This window comes from Schistocerca cancellata, chromosome 8, assembly GCF_023864275.1.
Source record: "Schistocerca cancellata isolate TAMUIC-IGC-003103 chromosome 8, iqSchCanc2.1, whole genome shotgun sequence".
Lineage (NCBI taxonomy): Eukaryota > Metazoa > Arthropoda > Insecta > Orthoptera > Acrididae > Schistocerca > Schistocerca cancellata.
Genome location: NC_064633.1, coordinates 419,174,625 through 419,187,285, shown reverse-complemented (window position 1 = coordinate 419,187,285; position 12,661 = coordinate 419,174,625). Strand labels below are relative to the sequence as shown.

At 38.9% G+C, this 12,661-nt stretch overlaps 1 protein-coding gene across 1 annotated transcript in view; it reads right to left on the bottom strand.

Annotated features, from left to right (window-relative positions):
• The window catches only part of LOC126094447 (putative helicase MOV-10), a 354,346-nt gene that overhangs the window by 152,942 nt on the left and 188,743 nt on the right, over positions 1 to 12,661 (bottom strand). Inside the window, exon 9 of the mRNA XM_049908819.1 lies at positions 1,838 to 1,983. Coding sequence (XP_049764776.1) covers positions 1,838 to 1,983 — 146 coding nt within the window. The remainder of the gene's footprint in view (positions 1 to 1,837; positions 1,984 to 12,661) is intronic.

Sequence of the window (12,661 nt, the reverse complement as noted above, 5' to 3'; positions counted from 1 at the left end):
AAGAGACTTACACAGGATAGAGTCACATGGATAGCTGCATCACACCAGTCTTTGGAGAGAAGACCATGACAGCAACAACAACAACAGCATGAAGAGGTGGTTCAGGGTAATTCCGCTGCATGATTTGATACTTGAACTCTGGTTCAAAATGATGTACTCCAGTTCAAAATGATTAAACTAAGTTTCATCACAGGTTTTATAATTGTTATCAGCAAACATTCCAGTTTTTGAAGAGTGTCCCACAAATATAATTTATGTAGACCATGATAGACCATGAACAGGAGATATCTGTGAACCAAACCTTGTGGGACAGCATACTTATTGTTTTACCACTCTGAACTGAATCTTACTTTTATTGCATCATTTGCTAACATGATCTTCTGTTATCTGATGTAAACCTGAGACTCCATCCACGCAGGAGGAGAGCCTAAATGATGTACGATATTAGTTTCCGTAACAGAATTTTATGATTTGCGCAATGAGAGATCCTGGGAAGATCACAGAAAATGTCAACTGGGTGATTTCTCTTGTTTATTTCTACCAGCACAGAGTTTGTGAGGTCACATAATGGTTTCTCAGTAAAAAAAGCTTTAGGGAAGCCAAACCTGAGATGCTGTTAAAAGGTTGTCCTCAGAAAGATGGTTCAAGATTCTGCTGCAACTAAAGGTCTCTTACTTACTTCCACTTTTATAAATGGCTTTTACTATAGCAAGAAATACTTCACAAATGTCCCTCTCACCCATTGGCCTGGATGACCTGCCTCTCATTTCTAATCACCCTAACCTATCCCCTTTTTCTCCCTGCGAAGGAAACTATTTTTCTTGGCTGAGTGTTGCTGCCACCAGACCAAGTGTTCTCCTGGGAGTGTACGAGATTATGAGGAGACAGCCATTTTTGTTCCATAACAAGCTATGAAAGAAATGGCCATCTTAGGTCCCGTGATGCACACCTGAGGAAGCTTATTACGTCTAGGGCAGGTTTCTTACTAATAACTGTTTCAGTTCAACTGTCATACAATCCTTCCCTCCACCTCTGAGACAAAATGTCACTGTTAAGTCCAACTGTGCTGGAGGATGCCCAATGTCTATGATATTAGAAGAAGCCTCCTAGTGTAGACCAGTTCTGATAACCCAGATTCATCAAATGTGCACACAGTGACAACTGGCTGTAAACACTGAGGCACTCACCACTAACCATTCAAACTGATGCAGGCAGTCAGGTGTCACTCTGGTAAATGCTATGGACAAGAGGCACATTACCATGTTGCCAAGGGATGTTAATGCAGTCAATATTACAAACCATCTGTAGTAGCAAGACATTCTGCCTGTGAGAGTCTAAATGATGTTCATTGAGGAAATAAAAGCAATTATTACCGCTTATCCTGCAAACAGAGAAGTGGCACAGAAAGGGAAGGATGCTCCACCCAGAGGAACTTTTGGTGTCAGAATCTCATCTACAACAATCACTTTGTTCTTGCCCTGCTCATTCTGAAATTTTCTTTCTTCTAATAACTGAAATATGGTCCTCCAATTCTAAAACCTAAGCCATTAAAACCATCCAACCACTAATTTGATCAAATTCCATAAATTATTTCATTTTGGATATTTCCTCCTGTTTTTAACTCTGTTACAACTGTCTCTTATGTGGAGAATAATTTTGACTTATAGGTTCAATGTAACATCTTCATGTATTAACCTCACAAACTCTGAATCATTCTGAGCAACTCCAGATAATTCTGAGCAAATACTAATATCTTATTTTTGTTGAAAATATCTGTCATTCCACAATAAATTAACTGAAATAAAAAAGTTAATTCTACACAGAAGGAGATACTTACTGTTCCCTGAATCCTAAGTACACATCCAGTTCTCTGACTGCATGTACTATTCCCTCGTATTGTATACACTCTTTGTCCCCCTTTATTTTCACTATTATCCTGTCATTTTTCATTACTGATGGACGTTTTTCAGCTAATCCAGGAACCTGCAGATACAAAAATAACGATTCACAGCATGAGCAACTTTCAACTGATGCAGTGACCAAATATTGGTGGAAATATCAGTTTATTTATAACTTTTCAAAAATGTTATTAACATTTAGTAATAATACTGGACCCATATAATCAAATCAATCAGTAAAAAGGAGCAAGGCATACGCAAGAGTATATGTTGTTATCAGTACCATTATCAGTAGCTTCGCATTCCTGAGTCGCAGCAAATTTTATTCTCTCAATTACTGATTCCAAACAATCGAAAATCCACAATGGAATAACAACAATACACAAAGGTAGAGTGCTACTCACCACAGAGAAGAGGCCTTACCTTGCAGACAGACATGATGAAAGAATGCTAGAAGACTAATCCTTCATCTGAAGCACACATCTGAAGAACACATATTCCCACAAGCACAACTTACACACACATGACCATAATTCCATATGAGGTGAATAGCAGTCTAGCTTGGCTGGGTAGGACAATATAGAAGAGGTATAGGGTACAGAGGGATAGGGATATCAAGGTAGGGGTGGAGAATCACACTAGTGCTGACTGTGGGAGTGAGCAGGACAGAGGGAAAATGGAAACAGCTACTAAGTGCAGCATTGAGAGGATGTGATGGGTTGGAGAAGGGAGAAGGGGGGGGGGGGGATGAGCGGGGGGGGGGGGGGGGGGGGGAGGATAGAGTAGAGAATTAGACAGGGAAAGGACTTTGTAGGGGCTTTGGCAAGACAGAATGTGCATGTCGTAGCACGGAAGTGGGATTATGGAAGGGGATAGGCAGGTAAAGGGCAGAGACCAGTGAAGATTAAGGTCAGGGCAGTGATGGAAACAAAGGATATGTCTCACCTGTGCACTTCAGACAAGCTAGGGTGGGTGGAAAGGAATTAGATGACACAGGCTGTGAAGCAGACAAGGTGAAACACAATGTACTGGGCAGCATGTCCAGCACCTGGGTGGTCCAGCTGTCTCTTTGCCTCAGTTTGGGGGTGGCCTTTCATGCAGACAAACAGTTTGGTAGTTGCCGTGATCAGATAGGAAGTGGCACTGTGCTGGCAGTATGAAGATCAATGACTGCTACAATATGTAGACCTGTCTTTGATGGGGTAAGAGATGGCGGTGACAGAATTGGAGTGATGGCAGCAGCTGGATTCTTCCAATCTGTTACATTTTTCTGCTCCAACAAATAATAATATCTTATTTTCAATACATTCATTTGTTGGTATGTAACAACTACACAAAAATGTCAAGTTCTTGTTTGGACTAGATTTCACTAAATTTCATTATTCACTTTTGTGTTCTGAATCCACTGGAGTAATTACTTTTCATTAGGGCACTCATCATTAAAAGATATAACTAACTGACACCTGTAATATATGAGGGAAGATTGGAAAGTAATGCACAATAATTTTAATACCAAAAAGTTTAATAGGAAAAAACCTTACATCTTTTACCTACTTTTTAATGTAGTAACCAACTTTCTCAACACATTTCTCTAATTGTGGTACCAATTTCAATATGCCCTGTTCATAGAAGGCCATTTGGTTGGAGTATAGCCATCTGTGGACTGCTGATTCATTTCCACATCTGTCGCAAAGCTTTGGCCATCCTAGAATTCCTTCATGGGACCAAACAGGTTAAAGTCTGACATTGTAAGGTCCAGACAGTGTGGTGGATGCTGAAGCACCTCTCACTGAAATTTCCTGATTTTCTCACAAACAGGTGTGGCAAATGGGTGCGAGCATCTTGAAGAAGTTTTTGGCACCATCAGCATTAATGTCATGGTGTTTGTCATGAAGGGCACGATGCAACTTAACAAAAGTTTTAATGTAGGCTGCAGCATTCACAGAGGTCCCATGTTCAGCAATGTCCACCAGTAACACACCATGCAGATCCCAGAACACTGTCACAAGCACTTTCCTAGCAGATTGGGTCACTCTGAATAACCCCCCCCCCCCCCCCTTTACTGAGGAACCACAACAGTTCCACGCCACAGAGGGCTGCTTAGTTTCAGGACTCTAGTAGTACACCCACGACTCATCACCAGAGATGATTCCTTTCAGAGAGTCATGCCCTTCTGCGGAATAATGCAATAAGTGATTCCAGCTTGTCATCATTTGCTGGCCCTTGTGATCCTCTGCCAGGTTCTTAGGCACCAACAGAACACTAACTTCATGAAATTTCAATGTGTCATGAGCAATATCGTACACCGCACAATAGGAAATGTTAAACTGCTGCAAAAAGGATCATAGTTGCACATACCATTCGTTCAAAATTGCTAACTCAATGGCTCTGACATTCTGCAGGATTGCAGCTGTTACTAGCTGCCCGAAGCATTGAAAATCACTAAGGTTCACACAGCATTCTTGGAAGTATGCACACCACCTGGAGACAATGCTACATTCCACACAATCATCTCCATACATGCCACGCATGTTCCTGTGAATTTCACTCAGTTTATGCCCTTTTGCCCACAAATATTGAACTACACTTCACTGCTACTCACAAGCTGACAACAACAACATGCACACCATTTTTGTTTGTAGTTCAGGCTTCTTTTCCAAGGAGCTGCACATGAAAACAAAATACCTTCTTTAGCACAAAATTTCTACCTATATCATTGTGGAATTTTGACATTCCAGCTGCAGTATCAGGGGAGAAAAAAGTTATTGTGTGTTACTTTCCAATCCTCCCTCATACTTCACTATCTGCCTCCATAGTAGAGTGATCAGCGTAGATTGCTGCCATGTAGAGGAACTGGTTTTAGTTCCCTGTACTGCCAAGCATTTTGCCTTAGTGGAAGGACTGGGACAGGTACAGAGTGCACTCAGCCAGCAATGCCAAATGAGGAGCTACTTGACTGAATAGGAGCATCTCCATGGTCTGGAAAGCCTGCAAAAACGTCAAGAGAGCGGTCTGCTGACAGTATACACCTTTTGCATGATACCGCACAACAGAGGATAACATGGCAGCCCGTGGACACCCATTGGGCCTTCACAGCCTGGTGAGGAGCTCATTTTAATACAGTTTGTTACACACAAATCTATATGGGCTAACCAAGATAGTTGGTAAAAACAAACTACACTACTCAAAAGTTAAGCATTCCCACTTTGCAGTAACATATTGTAAATTACCAAAAACTAATTATCTTCTGCAATAATTAAACTTCTATTTTTATAAGCAGGCCCACTTTTCATTGCAGATTTCATCATTACCACTGTTAGATTCCAAGCTTTGACTACATACTTTTGTTACCTTAATTTTTCTATACAAGATGACATACAGCACTGACTGATTACCTCACTATTTAATAATTTCATATAATTTACCCTAATTTGCAATTGGTGCTTACACATGTAAACTAGGGGATTCATACTGTGTAAAGTATAAAAGCAACAATGTATTTTTCCAAATTTCTGGCCAATAATAATTTCTATAAATTAATATCACAATAGTTCTTGCAATTCATCTAAAACAGTAAAATCCAACCGAGCAATTTTTTCAAAGCATAATGTATTTTTCAAAATAACAGTTTGTTATTCTACCTGTCTATAAGTAGTCGGACATCACTCAAAATTGCCAGTTAAGTGGTGACAAGTAAGACCTATGTTTGTGTGCACTCTTAGTCTTGACTAATGAAACAAATGGGAAGATTTGCACACCAGTCACTTTGCAATCCAAGAACTCTAATGTTTGATAATTTTCAAGTGAACTCTGCATATTGGATTAATTGACTTTTTAAATGGACTTGTTGAGATTGACATAAATATGGAACATCATTGTTATTGTGAAGTATGTTGGACATGGTATCTAATTATGGATTGGCTTAATGAGCTATCACAGTGTAATTATATCACATTAATTATTGAAGGACTATGTTATGTGTGAAATGTATCATTTTTATATAAACGTGACCATGGTTTTGCGCTACAATAGAATATTCAAATCTGCCGCTGTGACTGTTAGGTATTATAAGGAGCTACCTGACGTGAGCACTGTTATTCTTTTTACAGCTGGTAAACAGGTCATCGGCTCTATGAAGTCTGTCAAAGTTAAATAAAAGTGTTAATCAGAGAAACTGAAATTGCTGAGTTGTGCAGATAATTGGGTGGAAACCCTCCGAGAGCCACGTGTTGAACAACTCACGCTAAACAGTGCACTCACGAACAAGTACAAGTGACAGTGAATTATTTATATACAGTGATGGAGTGATGACAAAACAATGAAATATATTTTTGTGCAGCATAAATGAATTGAAACTACTTACAGACTGCAAAAGGGGCAGCTCACGAACAATTTTCAGAACAGTACCAATTTTATTATGGGAAGTACTGATGGAAGCAGGCAACATGATACAGAGAGCACAAGAATGCCTCATGTCATTACTGAAGCCATTTTGAGATAGCAGCCAGTAAGATGGAGTGTGAAGGATACCAAAACGAGCCGACATGGTGATATGAGGTGGAGCTGTAAGCAGATGAGAACTATGGATGGCAGCAGCTTCCTAAATGTTGACAATTTGGATGTAAAGCATTTTTTCTACTTTTGCGTGTACAAAATGAAAGTGAGTGAACATGGTTGCTGAAAATATGTCACTTAATGAACAGAATTTGTAACAATGAGTTTATGTTAAATGCAGTCAGTAATAAAAAACTGAACAAACTGTCAGGACAGGTCTTTAATGGTAAAAGAAAAAAAAATATGTAGTCCACTTTCAACACAAATGAAAGAAACCTATGGACAAAGAAAAACATTTATGAAGAAAGTGATAAACCATCCAGTGAATACAAAATGGTAGAATCTAGTAAAATTGAAATTGATGTTCAAGATGACTTAGTGAGCTTGAAAACTTTGAATGACACTGTTCAGAGAAAATAAAAATTTTTGGAATAGAAACATATGCACTAACGAAGCAGGAGTTTATACTGAGAACGTTGAAGACAAGTCTGAAAATGTAACTAAAAATTGCATAATAGGTAAATGGAAATTGTTGAATGTCAAGATGAGTTATATGAAGTATGCAAATCTGTTCCAATGGTGGAAAGAAATGATATTTGAGACAAAGCAAAATGATACAATTGGTATTGATGAGTTAGAAGTAGATCAAGAAATCACAGAGTACGTAAACAAAGTTAATGGTGATAGGGATCTGGAAGTGGATTTGGAAAATGGAAGTAAGGATACAGTAATCTGGAAGAGTGGGAAGCAGAGTATGAGAGTTGAGGAGCAAATATCCTGATAGAGTACCCAATACGTGATGTATGAATGGAATGAGAAGTCACGGATGAAAGATAATATGGATGAATTAGATGACGTAATTAAGGGATATCATGTGAAAGCTGGCCACATAATCAAGGAACATTATGATATAATCGGTGATGAAGTGAATGAATGTCAGGGTGAAAGGGAGGGTGAATCAGTAATAAGTGACACTGATGTAAGTGAGGTGCAAGCAAGTAAATCTGAAGCAAATAGGGTTGAAATGGCATGTGCAGATAGTGAATGGAACTGTTGCAGAAATAAATGATATTGAGCAGGAAAGTAATGTCAAAGGAGAAGGTGAGTTATTGGTAATTAATAGTGATCTAAATAAGCAGCAGCTAGTTGAGACTAAGGTAGATGTTTAAACAGACACAAAAAGTCTATCACTGTTAACAAAATGGTCAGCAAAGCCGATGAGCTTGTTAAGGAAAAAGTGTGAGAAAACTTGACAATTAGCTGTTGTAGAAATGAGCTGCCAACAATTGAAGTGGTAATAAGTAAAACTGGGCAACAGCATAGGGCTTAATGTGAAACTGTGAATAAATATGATACTAATATGGATGATTTTGTTGAGCAGAAAGTTGTTGATGTGAATGTTGATGTCTTTAACATGATGAAAAGGCACAGTGTGTGCAAGTAGTGAGTAATGTTCCTGATAAGGTACGTAACAGTGTGAATAGATGCCAGATTGAGAAAGAAGATGGAACTTGAATGGTTACCAGTAACAGTAATGTAATCAACCACGAACTGAGCCTGAAGTAAATAAGACAGAAACAGACTGTGTAATGGTAGCAAATGAAAGTGTTGACAAAGCAGAGAAGGTTTAATTGTTTGCAATTAACAACAATAACACAGGTGAAATGCAATTAGTAAAAATAAGAGTAAATAATGTTGCCATGAGAAATGTGCACATTTAAGGAAGTGGAGATTGTAAAAGTAAGTTGCTAAGTTGTCAATGGCAGCTACATACAAATTATTAGAAGTAATAAATAGTAAATAGTGTAATGTAGGTTGTAAGCATCTTTGATAGTGACAGTACAATAAACAGTTTTCAAAAAATGATTTCCAATGTAAATATGCAAAAAGTAGTGTTCGCGGTAGGTGTATAGAAAGCAGTTTTTAAAGTGTTTGCTGGAGCTTGAATGTTCAAAAATTTTGTTGTGTTTGCATTGGTCTGACAATTGTTCTGAAAGATAGATGTTATTGTTGTTGTGGTCTTCAGTCCTGAGACTGGTTTGATGCAGATCTCCACGCTACTCTATCCTGCGCAAGCTTCTTCATCTCCCAGTACCTACTGCAACCTACATGCTTCTGAATCTGCTTAGTGTATTCATCTCTTGGTCTCTCTCTATGATTTTTACCCTCTACGCTGCCCTCCAATACTAAATTTGTGATCCCTTGATACCTCAGAACACGTCCTACCAACTGATCCCTTCTTATAGTCAAGTTGTGCCACAAACTCCTCTTCTCCCCAATCCTATTCAGTACCTCCTCATTCGTTATGTGATCTACCCATCTAATCTTCAGCATTCTTCTGTAGCACCACATTTCGAAAGCTTCTATTCTCTTCTTGTCCAAACTATTTATCGTCCATGTTTCACTTCCATACATGGCTACACTCCATACATATACTTTCAGGAACGACTTCCTGACACTTAAATCTATACCCAATGTTAACAAATTTCTCTTCTTCAGAAACGCTTTCCTTACCATTGCCAGTCTACATTTTATATCTTCTCTACTTCGACCATCATCAGTTATTTTGCCCCCAAATAGCAAAACTCCTTTACTACTTTAAGCGTCTCATTTCCTAATCTAATTTCCTCAGCATCACCCGGCTTAATTCGACTACATTCCATTACTCTCGTTTTGCTTTTGTTGATGTTCATCTTATATCCACCTTTCAAGACACTGTCCATTCCGTTCAACTGCTCTTCCATGTCCTTTGCTGTCTCTGACAAAATTACAACGTCATCGGCGAACCTCAACGTATTTATTTCTTCTCCATGGATTTTAATACCTACTCCGAATATTTCTTTTGTTTCCTTTACTGCTTGCTCAATATACAGATTGAATAACATCGGAGAGAGGCTACAACCCTGTCTCACTCCCTTCCCAACCACTGTTTCCCTTTCATGTCCCTCGACTCTTATAACTGCCATCTGGTTTCTGCACAAATTGTAAATAGCCTTTCGCTCCCAGTATTTTACCCCTGCCACCTTCAGAATTTGAAAGAGAGTATTCCAGTCAACATTGTCAAAAGCTTTCTCTAAGTCTACAAATGCTAGAAATGTAGGTTTGCCTTTTCTTAATCTAGCTTCTAAAATAAGTCGTAGGGTCAGAATTGCCTCACGTGTCCCCATATTTCTATGGAATCCAAACTGATCTTCCCCAAGGTTGGCTTCTACCAGTTTTTCCATTCGTCTGTAAAGAATCCGTGTTAGTAATTTGCAGCCGTGACTTACTAAACTGATTGTTCAGTAATTTTCACATCTGTCAATGCCTGCTTTCTTTGGGATTGGAATTATTATATTCTTCTTGAAGTCTGAGGGTATTTCGCTGGTCTCATAGATTTTGCTCACCAGATGGTAGAGTTTTGTCAGGACTGGCTCTCCCAAGGCCGTCAGTAGTTCTAATGGAATGTAGTCTACTCCCGGGGCCTTGTTTCGACTCAGGTCTTTCAGTGCTGTGTCAAACTCTTCACGCAGTATCATATCTCCCATTTCATCTTCATCTACATCCTCTTCCATTTCCATAATATTGTCCTCAAGTACATCACCCTTGTATAGACCCTCTATATACTCTTTCCACCTTTCTGCTTTCCCTTCTTTGCTTAGAACTGGGTTTCCATCTGAGCTCTTGATATTCATACAAGTCGTTCTCTTTTCTCCAAAGGTCTCTTTAATTTTCCTGTAGACAGTATCTATCTTACCTCTAGTGAGATAAGCCTCTATATCCTTACATTTGTCCTCTAGCCATGCCTGCTTAGCCATTTTGCACTTCCTGTCGATTTCATTTTTGAGACGTTTGTATTCCTTTTTGCCTGCTTCATTTACTGCATTTTTATATTTTCTCCTTTCGTCAATTAAATTCAATATTTCTTCTGTCACCCAAGGATTTCTATTAGCCCTCGTCTTTTTACCTACTTGATCCTCTGCTGCCTTCGCTACTTCATCCCTCAAAGCTACCCATTCTTCTTCTACTGTATTTCTTTGCCTCATTCTTGTCAATTGTTCCCTTATGTTCTCCCTGAAACTCTGTACAACCTCTGGTTTAGTCAGTTTATCCAGCTCCCATCTCCTTAAATTAGCACCTTTTTGAAGTTTCTTCAGTTTTAATCTACAGTTCATAACCAATAGATTGTGGTCAGAGTCCACATCTGCCCCTGGAAATGTCTTACAATTTAAAACCTGGTTCCTGAATCTCTGTCTTACCATTATATAATCTACCTGATATCTTTTAGTATCTCCAGGGCTCTTCCATATATACAACCTTCTTTGATGATTCTTGAACCAAGTGTTAGCTATGATTAAGTTATGCTCTGCGCAAAATTCTATCAGGCGGCTGCCTCTTTCATTTCTTATCCCCAATCCATATTCACCTACTACGTTTCCTTCTCTCCCTTTTCCTACTGCCGAATTCCAGTCACCCATGACTATTAAATTTTCATCTCCCTTCATTATCTGAGTAATTTCTTTTACTTCATCATACATTTCTTCAATTTCTTCATCATCTGCAGAGCTAGTTGGCATATAGACTTGTACTACTGTCGTAGGCGTGGGCTTCGTATCTATCTTGGCCACAACAATGCGTTCACTGTGCTGTTTGTAGTAGCTTACCCGCAGTCCTATTTTTTTATTCATTATGAAACCTACTCCTGCATTCCCCCTATTTGATTTTGTATTTATAACCCTGTATTCACCTAACCAAAAGTCTTGTTCCTCCTGCCACCGAACTGCACTAATTCCCACTATATCCAACTTTAACCGATCCATTTCCCTTTTTAAATTTTCTAACCTACCTGCCCGATTAAGGGATCAGACATTCCACGCTCCGATACGTAGAACGCCAGTTTTCTTTCTTCTGATAACGACGTCCTCCTGAGTAGTCCCCGCCCGGAGATCCGAATGGGGGACTATTTTACCTCCGGAATATTTTACCCAAGAGGACGACATCATCATTTATTCATACAGTAAAGCTGCATGCCCTCGTAGTTTCCCCTTGCTTTCAGCCGTTCGCAGTACCAGCACAGCAAGGCCGTTTTGGTTAGTGTTACAAGGCCAGATCAGTCAATCATCCAGACTGTTGCCCCTGCAACTACTGAAAAGGCTGCTGCCCCTCTTCAGGAACCACACGTTTGTCTGGCCTCTCAACAGATACCCCTCCGTTGTGGTTGCACCTACGGTAGGGCTATCTGTATCGCTGAGGCACGCAAGCCTCCCCACCAACGGCAAGGTCTATGGTTCATGGGGGGATAGATGTTGGCCTGAAATCAGTAATGTGAAACTAGATGGAAGGTCATGAAGTCAGATTAATTGTGAACCCACTAGTAAGTAGGTGGTTCAGTGTTCTTTACTGAATTCATTATGTGGCAATAATGCTTCTGCAAGCTGGGTGGTTTAATTCTTTCCCTTTCCTGAGTCATTCAACTTCTTTTACTATCCTATCAATAGCTTGGAAGTTGACAGTGATCACCTACTTTGCTTGAATTTAGGTATAAGGAAATATGATGTGGTAATGATGAAAGTTTGAGATGTCTCAGACATAAAATTTGGGTAAGGGTGAACCGTATAACACAAGAAGATGGAAGCCTTTCCAGTATATAAGTTTTTGATATCTTGTCTTGCTTTGTTTCTGAGCGTAGAACAATAAAAATTTTGTGTCTATTATAAATTTCTTTTGGTCAAAAGGTAATCCAAAAAAGTAATACATAAAATATATCAGAATATAAGAAAATGTTGAGAATATATGAAGGTAATATTAAAAATCTAAGATAACCAGCAAAAATATGAGTCAAAGTTTATGTCGCAGCAGAAAAATCATCTTAAATACATGATTCAGTACTGTTTGTGTGAATATATGAAAGTTTTTTGTCAGTCTAAGTTAAGACTGAACTGCAGTTGCTTATAGAGGACTCCATCTGTAGTTGGGATGTGTCTGTTTACAGTTCTCCAGGCATTAGTAAAGAAAAACAAAGTAAATTTAGTCACTTATGGCAGGTTTTCCCAAACTGTGTTACACAGGAAGTGAATAAGTGCTCCATGAAAAACTATTAATGTCATGGCTTTTTTTGCTCTCTGACATTTTGACAATATTTATTTTAAAATTTTGTTTTCTGTGTTATTAGTCATGATATAAAGTAAAGTCACTGCCAAAAGCAGCTGAAGTAAAAAGTTTTTTTCATT